Source organism: Macaca mulatta, chromosome 6 (assembly GCF_049350105.2).
Source record: "Macaca mulatta isolate MMU2019108-1 chromosome 6, T2T-MMU8v2.0, whole genome shotgun sequence".
Taxonomy (NCBI): domain Eukaryota; kingdom Metazoa; phylum Chordata; class Mammalia; order Primates; family Cercopithecidae; genus Macaca; species Macaca mulatta.
Genome location: NC_133411.1, coordinates 147,290,039 through 147,306,543, shown reverse-complemented (window position 1 = coordinate 147,306,543; position 16,505 = coordinate 147,290,039). Strand labels below are relative to the sequence as shown.

Below are 16,505 nucleotides of genomic sequence, written 5' to 3'. Positions count from 1 at the left end.
GTCTCATTCTGTCGCTCACGCTGGAGTGCAGTGGCACAACCTCAGCACACCTCCTGGGTTTGAGTGATCCTCCCACCTTAGCCTCCCGAGTAGCTGGGACTACAGGCCCAAGCCACAACCAGCTTTTTTTTTTTTTGTCAAGACAGGGTTTTGCAATATTGCCCAGGCTGATCTCAAACTCCTGAGCTCAAGCGATCCACCCGCCTCAGCCTCCCAAAGTGCTGGGATCACAGGTGTGAGTCACTGGGCTGCTGGTCTGCTTTTTCACATTGTCAGCTCCTTAGCTTTGCAGGGGAACAGAGCTTTATGCTCTCAATGTGGTTACTGACAACAAAGGGTCAACCTTCTTTTCAAACAGAGGGGCTGGGAGAGGGTTCTGGGGCTCCAGTTCCACCCCCATCAGCAAGCACTAGTGGCAGTGAATGTCCTGATTCTAAAGACATTTATATCCAGAATGTAGGCTAGCCTGCCTCCTGACCTTCAGTAAAGCAACCAACTTCCCACCATCCACCAACCCCCCAGCCCTATTGCTCTCCTTTCCTGTCCCATTTTAAAGCTTCAGCATTCCTCTACCCTTTATGTTGAGGTGTAATCCTTCGGGTGACCACAGCATCAACCTGTGCCCATCCGGGCTGAAAGGACACATTCAGAACTGTGTATTTCAAAGAGTCATGGTCTTATTCAAGCTCAGTATCCTTGAACCACACAATGGTCTATTTCTAACCTGATAAATTATATTTCCAGGTTCAAACACTTTGGAAGATGTTTCCCAAAAGGTTCCAGAGAAGCAGCCTCTGATAACCCCTCTTGCTATTCTTCACAACTTCCTCTCCAGAAAGCCTCTTCTAATTGGAATGCAGTCTGTTCTCACCTCACAATGGAACACTTTAATTACTGTTTGATAAAACCCACATGAGTGTCTCCCACCATCTAAGGTGGATCTATGGCCGCACATTACATGTGGGCAGCCAGGCCACCTGCTTAAGAATCCCACCACAGACTGTCCAACTTTGCTGAGACCACACACAATGGCCCTTCCCCCCAGACTCTGCCACAGGAAGGGAGGACCCCACCTTTCCCACTCCATTCACAGAGCATGAAGTATGGGGAAACATGTCTCTCTTCCTACCCTCTAACTCATGTGGCCCCTTCCCCTTCCCCCCAATTCCCCAAACCATACTAACCTCACCCTAGCAATTTCCCTTCTCCCAACATGGCACAGCCTCAACAAGCAAAGAAAAATATCTGGGTGTAGCACAGTTATGAAGACCTGAAAACGAATCCCCCACCTCCAACCCAACTCCCAATCTAATGCTGATTTTAGAAGGGTTGGTATGCAAATAATTTAGTCCACTCCAAAAAGATTTGTTAGATTTTTAATAAGAACATGGAAATCCCAATCAGCCCTTCAACAAAATTAAAATACAGAAAGTGAAATTAAAAGTATTCTACATTAAATGACTTTTATTTTTAAAAAAAAGTAACTGTGAACATATAAACAGCCTGCAGGGCACTACAGTACAGCTGGAGAGAGATACATTTTCCAATGTACCTATGGGCCAATGAATTCCACCATTTTCAAATAAATCCTTAATCAGACTCCACTCAGTTGGAAGGTTTTGCTGAAAATATTTCTGGATAAAAAACAAAAAACCTCATGTTGGAAATCAACTGTCCTTCCCATTTGGAAACGTTAAGAGGAGTCCCCAGGGAACACCGGTAATAGGTGAAAATGGTTCCTGGAGTCACCAGTGTTGTACACACACGGGGAACACACCACAGCTCAGACGTGACAAAGTTCCTTCTCATAGGACTGTTCCCTCAAGGTAAGACTAAGATGGGAGGGGGAGAAACTAAAAGAATCCTAAAAAAGCCAATTTTAAAAAATTCTGCTTTGGCTGATTTTGTGCTATAATGGGTAGCTGATTTCTAAAAATCATATTTCTTCAAAGAGTTTTATATCGAAAGGAAGACTAAATGTAATGTGCCTTTCCTCATAATCCAGGAAAACAACTGTGGTATTTCAAAAATTCTAAAAATATCTACTTTCATGAAATAGTAACTATTTCACTACAAACCTATTTTTCACTAAATACACACATTTCCTAATCCTGGAGCCTCCTGGGAAAAGCAGTGGGTTCTCCCTGGGTCTAGCCAGACTCCGGTGTTCACAGGAGAGTGTGGGGAATGGCTTCACCCCGTCTCCTGGGATGGGCTTTGTCAGAGGTCACGTGCAGAGACGCTATCAGACTTCCACCAGGCATGTTTAAGCAATTACCCCATACTTGTACCAGTTATGTGATTTCCCCTACCTCCAAACACATTCCCATTTAACTAGGCACAAGAAGAAAAGAAAAGAAAGGTGTGCCCATGAATCTCAAATCAGGAGAATGTGCAGGAAAGCCCCGCCATGTTCAGGCAATTCGGATTTCCAAAAGGCCACAGGATAGGATGTGGCACTCTTGGCTTGGAGTCTCAAACTGTGTGTGTCAACAGTACGACTTTCCTGTGTCAACCTTCGGTGTTGAGGCAGCGTAGAATAGAGTGGCTGGAGAGTTTGGAATACTGACCACACTGGCTCCGGGTGAAGGGCCTTTGCTCCAGCAAAGAGCCCTGCCGTTCCCTGTAAGTGTTGTGAGTGAAAGACCTGCTTCGCAGGGGAGCTTGGAGTTTCTCCATGCCTAGGACCTTGCCAGTTTGGATTCATGAGCCTTGAGGGTGCCAACCGCATCTTTCACTGCATGGTAAATGATGTTCTTCACCTAGAAAGGGTAAACAGCAAAGTCAGTTCACGGCAGCCCCATGCAAATGTATGTTCTACCTTGACTGTAAGCCTACTGGTTTAGTGGGGAAACTCCCAACAAGGACTGTGCGTTCCTGTATCAATCCCCACAGTCATTTACAAATCACATAGGGCATAAGGTCTGTACTCAAAAAAGAATACTGAAGTTATGTGAAAGGCTATTTGATCACCATCATTTAAGTGCTTACTATGTCCTGGGCAGGCGATGTTGCTGAGCTCTTTATGTGGACCTTCGCTTAATCCTTGCCAGAATCCTATGAGGTAGGTTCTATTATTATCACGCCCAATTTACAGAGGAGAAACTGAGGAAACTAAGGCCACAGTGAACACCTGGAGAAATTTACTTCCTTATATAGTTAAGAGGCTTCCTTAAGGTTCTACAGCTAATAAGGATGCATTAAAACAAGAGTGGAAAGCAGGATTATGGCCTATTTTTTCTCTTCGTGCTTATATGTTTTCTGATTTGGATATATTACCTGTGAAATTGGAACACACAATAAAAGTTATTGAAAAAAGTAAACAGGCATATTAAAATGAAGATAATGAAGACAGTTTTCTTTTAAAGGGCTGACAAGAGAGTTGAGGTTATTTCTGCAGAGGAAAAGTGGGGAAATGCAAAGGGGAAGGGTACATGGGGGCTTCAACCATGTATATGTATGTGTGCTGTAATTTCTTAAGCTGGCTCATGGGCATCCAAGTCCCTCTTATGCTATTCTCCATTAATTTTTTTGCATTGCTTCAACAAAGATTTATGAATACCTACTATGTGTCAGACATTGTGCTAAGGAAAAGCATTGAGTAAAAAAGTAAAATTCCTGCCTTCATAGAGCTTAAATAGCTTACATTCTAGTAGGGTTAAGTAACAGATTAAAAAAAAATAATTATATATATATATACACACACACACACACACACACCAGAAAAAATAAAGCAGTGAAAGTGGGACTGGGAGTGCTGGAGCAGGAGTTGTTATTCTAAACAGGGTAGTCAGGAGAGGTCTTTTTTTTTTTGAGATGGAGTCTAACACTGTTGCCCAGGCTGGAGCGCAGTGGTGCCATCTCAGCTCACTGCAACCTCTGCCTCCTGGGTTCAAGCGATTCTCCTGTCTCAGCCTCCTGAGTAGCTGGGACTACAGGCGCCCGCCACCACGCCTGGCTAATTTTTGTATTTTTAGTAGAGACAAGGGTTTCACCATATTGGCCAGGCTGGTCTTGAACTCCTAACCTTGTGATCTGCCCACCTCGGCCTCCCAAAGTGTTGGGATTACAGGCATGAGCCACTGCACCCAGCCTGTTTTTTGTTTTTAAATAAAGAGACAGAGTCTGTTGCCCAGGCTGGAGTGTAGTGGGGCGATCATAGGTCGCGATAGCTTCAAAACTCCTGGGCTCAAGTGATCCTCCCACTTCAGCCTCCTGAGTGGCTGTGACTGCAGACACACACCCAACATCCCTAGCTCAAGGAAGGTGTTATGGGTAAGGTGACATGTTACCTTTATATTCTCATTCTATCTAAACACCAATGTTGCATGGGCACAGTGACTCACACCTGTAATCTCAGCATTTTGGGACGCCGAGGCAGGCGGATCACCTGAGGTTGGGAGTTCAAGACCAGCCTGGCCAACATGGCGAAACCCCGTTTCTACTAAAAATACAAAAATTAGCTTGGTGTGGTGACATGTGCCTGTAATCCCCAGATACTCGGGAGGCTGAGGCAGGAGAATCGCTTGAACTCGGGATGCAGAGGTTGCAGTGAGGCAAGATCACGCCACTGCACTGCAGCCTGGGCAACAGAGCGGGACTCCATCTTGATAAATAAACAAACAAAAACCAATGTTGATTATACTTTGTATTAAAACTTTATGGTTGGCTGGGTGCAGTGGCTCACTCCTGTAATTCCAGCACTTTGGGAGGTAGAGGCAGGCAGATCACCTGAAGTCAGGAGTTCAAGACCAGCCTGGCCAAAATGGTGAAACCGCGTCTCTACCAAAAAATACAAAAATTATCTCGGTGTGGTGGCGCATGCCTGTAATCCCAGCTACATAGGAGGCTGAGGCAGGAGAATCACTTGAACCCAGGAGATGAAGGATGCAGTGAGCCAAGATCACACCATTGCACTTTAGCTTTGGCGACAGAGTAAGACCCTGTCTCAAAAAAAAAAAAAAAAAAAAAAAAAAAAAAACCAGCCAGCCAGGGTGGCTCACATCTGTAATCCCAGCACTTTAGGAGGTCGAGGCAGGTGGATCATGAGGTCAGGAGTTCAAGACCAGCCTGGTCAAGATGGTGAAACCCCGTCTCTATTAAAAAACTACAAAAATGAGCCGGGCACAGTGGCAGGTGCCTGTAATTCCAGCTACCTGAGACGCTGAGGCAGGAGAACTGCTTGAACCCAGACGGTGGAGGTTGCAGTGAGCCAATATCATGCCACTGCACTCCAGCGTGGGTGACAGACTGAGACTCTGTCAAAAAAAAAAAAAAAAAAAAAAAAAAAAGGCCGGGCGCGGTGGCTCACGCCTGTAATCCCAGCACTTTGGGAGGCCAAGGCGGGCGGATCACGAGGTCAGGAGATCGAGACCATCCTGGCTAACACAGTGAAACTCCGTCTCTACTAAATACAAAAAATTAGCCAGGCGTAGTGGCGAGCGCCTATAGTCCCAGCTACTCGGGAGGCTGAGGCAGGAGAATGGCGTGAACCCAGGAGGCAGAGGTTGCAGTAAGCCGCGATTGTGCCACTGCACCCCAGCCTGGGCGACAGACCAAGACTCCGTCTCAAAAAAAAAAAAAAAAAAAAAAAAAAGAGAAGAAAGAAGCTGGGTGCGGTGGCTCACGCCTGTAATTCCAGCACTTTGGGAGGCTGAGATGGGTGAATCATGAGGTCAGGAGATCGAGACCATCCTGGCTAACAAGGTCCCCGTTTCTACTAAAAATACAAAAAATTAGCCCGGTGTGGTGGCGGGCGCCTATAGTCTCAGCTACACGGGAGGCTGAGGCAGGAGAATGGCATGAACCCGGCAGGTGGAGGTTGCAGTGAGCCGAGATCGCACCACTGCACTGCAGCCTGGGCGACAAGGCAAGACTCCGTCTCAAAAAAAAAAAAAAAAAAAAAAAAAAAAAAGAAAGAAAGAAAAGAAAAGAAAGGAAAAGGCACATCAGACTCAGAGTTGAAAGTGATTGAATCTACCAGCAATTAAGAAAAACCTCTTCTGGCTGGGCGCGGTGGCTCACGCCTGTAATCCCAGCACTTTGGGAGGCCGAGGCAGGTGGATCACAAGGTCAAGCAATCAAGACCATCCTGGCTAACACAGTGAAACCCCATCTCTACTAAAAATACAAAAAAATAGCCAGGCATGGTGGCAGACGCCTGTAGTCCCAGCTACTTGGGAGGCTGAGGCAGGAGAATGGCGTGAACCTGGGAGGCGGAGGTTGCAGTGAGCCGAGATCATGCCACTGCACTCCAGCCTGGGCAACAGAGAGAGACTCTGTCTTAAAAAAAAAAAAAAGAAAGAAAGAAAGAAAGAAAAACCTCTTCAATCTGATCTATCAACAACCAAAGAAAATACACTTGAGCCACAGGCATGCCAGAAAAAAAGAGGCCACAGTGAAAGCCTAGAGAACTTTGCTTCCTTATTCTTTTTTGAGACGGTGTCTCGTTCTGTCACCCAGGCTGGAGTGCAGTGGCACGATCTCAGCTCACTGCAACCTCTGCCTCCCAGGTTCTAGCGATTCTCCTGTCTCAGCCTCCCGAGTAGCTAGGACTACAGGTGTGTGCCACCAGGCCCGGCTAATTTTTTGTATTTTTAGTAGAGATGGGGTATCAACATATTAGCCAGGATGATCTCGATCACCTGACCTCGTGATCCACCCACCTTGGCCTCCCAAAGTGCTGGAATTACAGGCATGAGCCACCGTGCCCGGTTCTCTTTGTTCTTTTTATGCAACTAAACTATCTAAATGTATTAATGATGAAATTCTGCCTTAAAATTCCAATCCATTTCAAGAGCAGAGGAAACCTAATCTGATTGTTCAGCTCTGCTCTACAAGGGGATACAGTTCTTAGGGACATGAAATGTAATCCCTAGCAGAGCTCTAAGAAATTGAGTCTGTATAGAAATCTGCTATGAGAAGCAGCTTCGGCGCAACATTTATTCTCAAAAACATGCTTAGAACACACTGCCATAGTGCCTTTCCCACCTTTTGGGGAGGTCTGTCTAGTTAGTTACTAACACTAGTAATACTGTAACTCTGAAGGGGAGAGAAATGAGGACTGTCACAACAGAAATGGTTACGTTAAGCAGTGGCTCACACCTGTATTCCCAGTACTTTGTGAGGCTGAGGTGAGAGGATATCTTGAGCCCAGTAGTTTGAGACCAGCCTGGGCAACATAGACCCTATTCTATTAAAAAGAAGAAAATCTTTTTTTTTTTTTTTTGTTTTGCTGTCACCCAGGTTGGAGTGCAGTGGCATGATTTCGGCTCACTGCAACCTCCGCCTCCCAGTTCAAACAATTCTCCTGCCTGTTTCCTGAGTAGCTGGGACTACAGGCATGACCCATCATGCGCAGCTAATTTTTGTAAAAAAGAAGAAAAACTTTAAAAAACAATTTTTTTTTTTTTTTTGAGGCGGAGTCTCGCTCTGTCGCCCAGGCTGGAGTGCAGTGGCGCGATCTCGGCTCACTGCAAGCTCCGCCTCCCGGGTTCCCGCCATTCTCCTGCCTCAGCCTCCCGAGTAGCTGGGACTACAGGCGCCGCCACCATGCCCGGCTAATTTTTTTTTGTATTTTTAGTGGAGACGGGGTTTCATTGTGTTAGCCAGGATGGTCTCGATCTCCTGACCTCGTGATCCGCCCGTCTCGGCCTCCCAAAGTGCTGGGATTACAGGCTTGAGCCACCGCGCCCGGCCTAAAAAACAATTAAATGCGTCCTAAAATGACTCCATATCCCCAAACTTCTTCCCTGCATCATTTCTCCTCCACAATTAGACCTTCGGAGAATACCCTCAGAAAGGAGAATGTGCTTTCTGTGTAATGTATATGAGTTTGCAATGAGAAGACAGAGTGGGGTAGGAGGAGGAGTTATTTACCTGCAGTTTATCCTCATGATTTGTATGAGTGTTAGAGAGATGCCTGAATTCCTGAGTCAGGCGGAAACAGTGCTTTACATGTTCTGGAGATACAAAGTCTTCTGCTACTTTTATGCAACTGTATAGATTGTGAACCTGCGAGGGGCAAAGTGCAGAGGGTAAATATCAGACATTAGAGATTCAATAATATATGGAAAACGTCCATGATATAGTTAAAAAAAACCTTAAGAAATATGTATAATATTTCTATTTTTATAACAACACAGAAAAGCTGTAAGTGCAAATGTATAAATAAAAACAATGGCCAGGTGCAATGGCTCATGCCTGTAATCCCAGCACTTTGGGAGGCCGAGGCAGGTTGATTGCTTGAGCTCAGGAGTTCAAGACCAGCCTAGGCAACATGGTGAAACCCAGTCTCTACCACAAAAAAAAAAAAAAAAAAGGAAAAAAAATACATAAAAACATTAGTATTTGCACAGAAAATGCTCTGGAAAAATATACACCAACTGTTAACAGTAGGCTACCTCTGAGGAAAGCAACTAGATTGGGAAAGTAGGATAAGGGGATTGATAAGAAGAGTATGCTACAAGTAGCTGAGCTAGGACTTGTCACTTTTTCTTTAATAGCTTGCATTGTTTTAAATTTTTTTTTTTTTTTTGAGACCGAGTTTTGCTCTTGTTGCCCAGGCTGGAGTGCAATGGCGCGATCTTGGCTCACTGCAACCTCCACCTCCTGGGTTCAAGTGATTCTCCTGCCTCAGCCTCCTGAGTAGCTGGGATTATAGGCATGTGCCACCACGCCTGGCTAATTTTGTATTTTTAGTAGAGATGGGGTTTCACCATGTTGGTCAGGCTGGTCTTGAACTCCCGACCTCAGGTGATCTGCCTGCCTCGGCCTCCCAAAGTGCTGGGATTACGGGCGTGAGCCACTGTGCCCAGCCCTGTTTAAAAATTTTTAAATGAGCCTTAACATTACAAGGAAGAAAATAAAAGCATAAAATAAATTGCAGCATAAGAGAAATCAGTCTGATCTAGCTACTTAAATCTCTTGGTAGATTAGCAAGAAAGACAGAAATAAGAAGCCCATGGAACTGTCCAGCCCAACCCCCAAGCAGGAACCCACCTGGTGTGGGGCTCCAGCAGGTATGAAAACAGCATCACCTAGGAACTGCACGATAGCCCAGCCTTGCACACCATACTCCTCGTAGAGTCGCTTACGGAGGGTCTGGTCCAGGTACCAACTTTGGTCATGAATTGGGTCATGATCAGGGGGGTTCTCTTGGCCTTGTTCTTCTCCAACCTGAAGCCACAATCAAATCCAAAGATGGGAAAATTAAACATTATTGACAGTATAAATCCAACTTGCTGTAGCAATGTCCTAAGATGGGGTGGGGATGGCAAAACTTTATTCTAGTCAACATCCTCTAGGTATGGATTCAGGCCTTTGGGCTTTGCCACCAGAGATACCATGGCCAACACGTCTTTAATGCCAAGGGACTCTACATGAGAAACCCTAGTTAGGGTGTCTCAGCATCCAGACCCTTGATATGTGAGCTGGGAGCACAGCCCACCCAGGCACATACCTTTCGGAGCAGCTCCCGGATCTTCTCTGCATCCTTGGCTGCATAGATGTGCCATAAAGCACCTGGCTTCTCTTTTCCATCATGAATCCTCTGCTTTGTCACCTCATCAGCATCTCCCTCGTCAATTGTCTTGAGTACCTCTGAAAAGGGCAAAATGACATTTTCAGTGTAGTCAGACATTTCAGTACCACTGAGTGAAACGAAATGTCCAGTTCAAACAAACTGAGTTTTTACTCTTCTCCATCTCTGGAATAATGTAATGCAGAATCAAAGAACCAAAATTCATACCGGTCTAAGCTCCCTACACACAGAACAACATTAAACCTTCCTTACTTATTAGAGATTCAGCATTTTTGGAGGTATAATTTCCCCTTAACACGTACTTTTTGCTTAAACTGTGAAGCCATATCTTAATGTTTAACTTGCAGGTTATTTTCCGCTACAAGTATATGGAGTCTATATATGTTCTCAAGACCCCTTCAAACACTAGGATTCTGAATTGAAGTCCACAGAGCATAAAGCATCACTGGCAAGTGAAGAGGGTTGGCTTCTAATGCTTGTCTATTATAATGACCTAAAAAACACCATCATGAATGTTGCAGGTGTGCAGAATCCAAGGCAAATGTAGGCTGGGCATGGTGGCTCATGTCTATAATCCCAGCACTTTGAGAGGCTGAGGTGGGCGGATCACCTGAGGTTGGGAGTTCGAGTCCAGCCTGGCCAACATGGTGAAACCCCATCTCTACTAAAAATACAAAAATTAGCCGAGTGTGGTGGCACATGCCTGTAATCCCAGCTACTTGGGAGGCTGAGGCCTGAGAATTGCTTGAACCCAGGAGGCGGAGGTTGCAGAAAAAAGAAAAGAAGAGAAAAAAAAAGCAAATGTAAAGCCAGGCACAGTGGCCTTGCCTGTAGGCCCAGTTACTTGGGAGGCTGAGGTGGGAGGAATGCTGGAGCCCAGGAGTTTGAAGCCAGTCTGAGCAACATAGTGAGACTCTATCTCAAAAAAAAAAAAACAAAAACAAAGAAATTATCCCTGAACCTTGAGATTTTGAGTTACTTATTTTCTTTTAAAAAAGTATCCCTTTTTTTGAAATTTCCATAATGAACATGTATTAATTTTAACACTAAGATGGCAGGAATTATAAATGCAGCAAAATATCACTTTTGTGCTTCATTTTTATGAAGGTCCTGGCTTTATCATCTGTCACTCCACAGCTGACCTTCATTTCTCTTTGTGAGGCTACAAAGTAGAAAAGGGTAGCATTTCTAGAAAGAGACTCTAGTCAAAGATATGCAAAGTGGTATTCTTCTCTACTAGAACCTCCCCCTTTACCTAGCAACATCCACTGGGCCACTTCCCATTAGGCCTGGAAGAAACAAGAAAAAGCCACTAGGGGATTAAGAAAAGAAAAAAGAAGCCAGGTGCAGTGGCTGACGCCTGTAATCCCAGCACTTTAGGGCAGGCAGATAACCTGAGGTCAGGAGTTTGAGACCAGCCCGGCCAACATGGCAAAACCCATCCATACTAAAAATACAAAAATTAGCCGGGTGTGGTGGCAGGCGCTTGTAATCCCAGGAGGCTGACGCAGGAGAACTGCTTGAACCCGGGAGGCAGTGGAGGTTGCAGTGAGCCAAGATTGCGCCATTGCTCTCTAGCCTGGGGGATAGAGTGAGGCGAGACTCAGCCTTCAAAAAAAAAAAAAAGAAAAAAGAAAAAGGAAAAAGGAAAAGCCACTGGCCCTAAGAATGAAAACACCCAACACTGTATTCCCAAGACAAAGCCTCACCATCCTGAAGCAGCAGATTCTAGAAAGCATACCTTCATCATGAGCACCCTCCCCGATGGGAATCCCAACATACACCATCACATTAACAGCATCAGACACATCTAAATGAAGATTTGTTGTACCAACTCTTCTATCTTCTGCTGTTATCAACCCTGAAGGAGAAAGAAAAATATGCAAGGTGAAGGGCCAATATTCGGAAGAATCCACATCAACGCTACATCTGAAAACATGCTCAAGGGTGTTCTTAAATGAGTAAAATTAGGAGAGTGAAGTCTATTTGTTTATGAAGAAATCACTTTCATCTTTTTTATACTGTTTTAAGACTGATTTCTCATTGACGCTGGACACAGAACAAATCTACCTCCAAAAAACGATCTCTTCATGAAAAACAAAACAGACACGGGCATTAGGCGTATTGAGATAAAGCTGAGCTTTCACTGTGATTTAGGTCATCACTGGCCTTCACAAAGCACTGGCTGGGTAGCATGGCACCCAGACCTCTTCATTATTATTTTGTCAAGTCTCTTAGACTCAAGAATATGGCTCCTTAGGTAGAGTTTTTGACATGAAACTTCCTCACTACTGGAGACATGTAAGTTTATGGTTTGGGCACACATGGATGTTATGAAAACCAGTATGACAAAAGTAAACATATTCAAGACTATCTTGGATGCTATTCACTTCTCTAGCACTTGCCTGCAATCATCTCTATACCTGACATTGACCACAGATCTCCCTCTATAGTTGAAATAAGAACAACAGTCCCCCAAAAGAGCAATTTTAGCCTCTCCCTCATACCATAGGCGTTGTACATCTTGGGACCCAGATCAGGCCTTACAAAGTAGCTAGGTAGCCTAGAGGCCAGATTGAGCCTGCCATCTCGTTTGGTATATTCTGGCAGAGGAAGGTTCTCCATCAGATCTTCAAACCTATAAAAGTGCAGGAAAGATGACTTAGCTTGTTATAGGGGAAGAAAGCCAATAGACAAAGTTCACTTTTCTGTGACTACTCTGTGATGGCTTCTGAAGATGACACCACCACAGGTCACTAACCTGGTTGGCATCATGTCTCGAAAATCTTCCCCAGGAGGCCAGTCCTTGAGTTTGAGCACCATTGGCTGCCCATCTTCTGACCGTAGTCGTTCTGGAAGACAGAGAGTACTCCCACAAACATCTGCTGGTTTGGCTGGTGTCCGATTTTCAACAGTGACTAAGTTTTAGGAGACTAACCTCTTTTTTTTTTTTTTTGAGACAGTCTTGCTCTGTCACCCGGGCTGGAGTACAGTGGCACGATCTTGGCTCACTGCAACCTCCGCCTCCTGGTTTCAAGCGATTCTCCCTGCCTCAGCCTCCTGAGTAGCTGGGATTACAGGCGACCACCACCACGCCCAGTTAATTTTTGTATTTTTAGTAGAGACGGGGTTTTGCCATGTTGGCCAGGCTGGTCTCGAACTCCTGACCTCAGATGATCCGCCTGCCTTGGCCTCCCAAAGTGCTGGGATTACAGGCATAAGGCACTGTGCCCGGCCTAAGAGACTAACCTTTTATTTCAGACTTGTAAACCCCTATAATGGACTAGGTGGGCTTTGTTTTCCTCACTCACTACTTCAGTGTGTGTCTTATTTTTCCATCTTACATGGATTCTATCCCCCTTTCTCAGAGTAAAGTGCTCTGCACAGCTCATGGAATCACATGATTAAGTCCAGGCATGCTCTGAGAGTCATGCGATTGCCATGTAAGCTACAGAGTTGGTACCAGGGCAGAATGTTCCCCTACCAAGTGGGTATAATTTGGATTTATTTATTTATTTATTTATTTATTTATTTATTTATTTTTGAGACAGAGTCTCACTCCATCACCCAGGCTGGAGTGCAGTGGTGCCACCTTGGCTCATTGCAACCTCTGCCTCCTGGGTTCAAGTGATTCTCCTGCCTCAGCTTCCTGAGTAGCTGGGTTTATAGGCACACACCATGCCCGGCTAATTTTTGTATTTTTAGTAGAGACAGCGTTTCGCTAAGTTGGCCAGGCTGGTCTTGAACTCCTGACCCCCAAGTGATCCACGCCTCAGCCTCCGAAAGGACTGAAATTAAAGGAGCGAGTGACCATGCCCGGCTGTCTGTTTTTAATTTAATTTAATTTTATTTTATTTTTTGAGACGGAGTCTTGCTCTGTCGCCCAGGCTGGAGTGCAGTGGCCGGATCTCAGCTCACTGCAAGCTCTGCCTCCCGGGTTCACACCATTCTCCTGCCTCAGCCTCCCGAGTAGCTGGGACTATAGGCGCCCGTCACCTTGCCCGGCTAGTTTTTTGTATTTTTTAGTAGAGATGGGGTTTCACCGTATTAGCCAGGATGGTCTCGATCTCCTGACCTCGTGATCCGCCCGTCTCGGCCTCCCAAAGTGCTGGGATTACAGGCTTGAGCCACCGTGCCCGGCCTGTTTTTAATTTTTAATTAATTAATTTTTTCAAGTCCCTATTATGCCCCAGAATATAATTTATTATTCAAGGGCAGAGCTGGGCATATAGATGCTTATTTTCCAGTCTGCTATTACTGAACTAGATATGAAAGCTACTTACTGCATATGATCTCAAAACCATCCCAGAAATCCCGAACTTTCACATCGGAAATTATAGCACAGTTCCTGCAGTTCACCAAGTCTACATCCTGGTCTCCAAATTCCTGGCTAAAGGCTTCTGGCTTCCAGAGCTCAGACTTGAGCTTTTTATGTACCCCCGAAACCAGCACTGGCTGTGGAAACAAAAATATCCCAATCAGAGCAATCCAGGAAAAACTTCCAGCTTTAGGGCTGAGACAGAATAGGAGGGTTTCCTGAGGAGGGCCTCCTCTTCTCCAGGAAGCTCTACTGTTCTTTCCCAGTTGTATAATCCATGGATTTCCACATGTCAACTAAAGTGAAAGGAAATGCTTCTACTCCATCGTTATGCTTAGTTCTCACCCTGGGGAAATCACTTTTGTTGCCCTAATACCTACCACTGTTTTGAGGTGAGAGGACAAAAAGCTGACAAGTGCAACTTTGTACTTTGTGAACACTTCCTCATATTGAAAATGATGATGCCATGAGCTCCTCTTCCTCAAGCACCTGCTCAAGTTTTTAAAGTTGGGAGTGTTATCACACTATCAAAAAACTTGTGTGGCCTTAAAACATTTACCTAGAAAAGTACTACCTACCTCCAACCCCTCCTCTGCCCCATCTTAAAATCACACTTCTCTAAAGGTGTCATCAATGCCAGATCACCACCTAACAGACATTTCGACTGCCTTTTTAAGAACACAGAACTATATAGCTTAGAAACAAGAGGATGCAAAGTGCGTTTTTAGTAATCTCCTTGCTTTTATTTATTTATTATTTATTTTTGAGGTGGAATCTTGCTCTGTCGTCCAGGCTGGAATGTAGCGGCATGATCTTGGCTCACTGCACCCTCTGCCTCCCAGGTAAAGTGATTCTCCTGCCTCACCCTCCCAAGCAGCTGGGATTACAGGCGCCCACCACCATGCCCAGCTAGTTCTTTTTTATATTTTTAGTAGAGACAGGATTTCACTATGTTGGCCAAGCTAGTCTTGAACTCCTGACTTCAGATGATGTGCCTGCCTTGGCCTCCCAAAGTGCTGAGATTACAGGTGTGAGCCACTGTGCCTGACCATCTCCTTGCTTTTAAAAACCCAAAACAACTCGAAGTTGCAAGGCTATTACAATAACCTAACTATGTCTAAATCTCCCTGGCAAAAAGAGAGACCTGGAATTGTCCAGGTGGCTGTGGTAGGCAGGCAGATAGTTGGCCCTTGGAACGACTTATTCTTGCTTACCTGACCTTGCTTCCAACACTCCCGGAAGATCTTCCAGTTGTTTTTGTTGCTGGGGTCATGGAGACACAGAAGCCTCCCATCACAAAGCCAGGAGTGAGAAGTATGGGGATCTAGCACATTTAACCCCATCACCATCTCCTTCACTTCCTTCTGGGTATCAGTCAAGTTGCAGGCCCGCTTTGAAGCATCTGAGGTTTTCTTATTTTCTACCACTGAGGCAATGATGTGGTCAAGAAAGTTGGGTAGGCTGGCCTTGCTCTTCACTCCCTGTCAGACACAAATCCATCAGGTAACGGCATTCAAAAAACTGTCTCACAATTGTATTCACAAGGAGTTCTGACCTATCTGATTAAATTCTACAAAAGTTATTAAAATGTCTTTTACAACTGGAAGGGGGATAATAAGTCAACACCTTAAATTCTTTTATCCTTCATATTTTACCTTAACATTTAGGAAAGAAAAGTATAACAGATCCCTTCTGCCTCGAGAGATCTGAGACCTAAGAAATACCTTTGGCATCAGCCATTCAGTATACAAAGCACATATGCATGCAGACTACAGGGATCATCAAATGCTGTAACTGAGTAGAATAAGGTCACTTAGTTTGAGGGTTCTAAATTTTTCCTAACCAGCATGCCCAAGGGATACAATACTTCAATTCAGTAACTGAAGTGACTTATCAAGGCAGTGATTTTCTACCAGGGAGTACCTCAATGATGGGTGTAGCAGAGTGTCCAAGAGTAACTGTACATTCTGAAAGCAGTCTCCTACTCTCCATTTTTTCCTCACTACTATCCCACTGAGAATCACTCACCTGTTTCAGTTGATGGGAAAGCTCAGGCCCAGAGATGAAAGTGACATACCTAAGGTCACAGAACTGAAGGTGGGGAAGCTTTTATAAACTGGATAATCCTATGCTTACAGTATTACTAATCCCTATCTCTATAAAGTATGTATAATTATGTAACATCATGGGAGAATTAGAAAAAGAACTGGTGGTATAATGAGCAAGTATACATGAAACAGTACCCAAAGTAATTGTTTTGTTTGCTTTTAAAAAGTTACTTATCCAGGCCAGGTATGGTGGCTCACGCCTGTTAATCCCAGCACTTTGGGAGGCCAAGGCGGGTGGATTACCTGAGGTCAGGAGTTCGAGACCAGCCTGGCCAACATGATGAAACCCTATCTCTACTAAAAATACAAAAATTAGCCCGGTGTGGTGGCACATGCCTGTAGTCCTAGCTACTCGCTTGGGAGGGAGGCTAAGACAGGAGAATTGCTTGAACCTGAGAGGCAGAGGTTGCAGTGAGCTGAGATCATGCCACAGCACTCCAGCTTGGGCAACAGAGTGAGACTGTGTCTCAAAAAAACAAAACAAAACAAAAAACAGTTACTTATCCAAAAGAGAAACAAATAACCCAAATTGTATAGA

The 16,505-nt window shown here is 44.8% G+C and overlaps 1 protein-coding gene across 7 annotated transcripts in view; it reads right to left on the bottom strand.

Annotated features, from left to right (window-relative positions):
* Positions 1–1,362: 1,362 nt before the first annotated feature.
* The window catches only part of KDM3B (lysine demethylase 3B), an 86,365-nt gene continuing 71,222 nt past the window's right edge, over positions 1,363–16,505 (bottom strand). For 5 of the 7 annotated variants that reach the window (XM_015140983.3, XM_078005239.1, XM_078005240.1 and 2 more), the window contains 9 exons: positions 15,074–15,340; positions 13,825–13,996; positions 12,303–12,393; positions 12,049–12,179; positions 11,283–11,402; positions 9,461–9,600; positions 9,001–9,177; positions 7,879–8,013; positions 1,363–2,762 (listed from right to left, as the gene is read on the bottom strand). In XM_015140983.3, the coding sequence (XP_014996469.1) occupies positions 2,682–2,762; positions 7,879–8,013; positions 9,001–9,177; positions 9,461–9,600; positions 11,283–11,402; positions 12,049–12,179; positions 12,303–12,393; positions 13,825–13,996; positions 15,074–15,340 (1,314 nt within the window). In that variant the 3' untranslated portion in view covers positions 1,363–2,681. The remainder of the gene's footprint in view (positions 2,763–7,878; positions 8,014–9,000; positions 9,178–9,460; positions 9,601–11,282; positions 11,403–12,048; positions 12,180–12,302; positions 12,394–13,824; positions 13,997–15,073; positions 15,341–16,505) is intronic. The other 2 variants (XM_078005238.1, XM_078005243.1) reach the window with 1 other exon arrangement.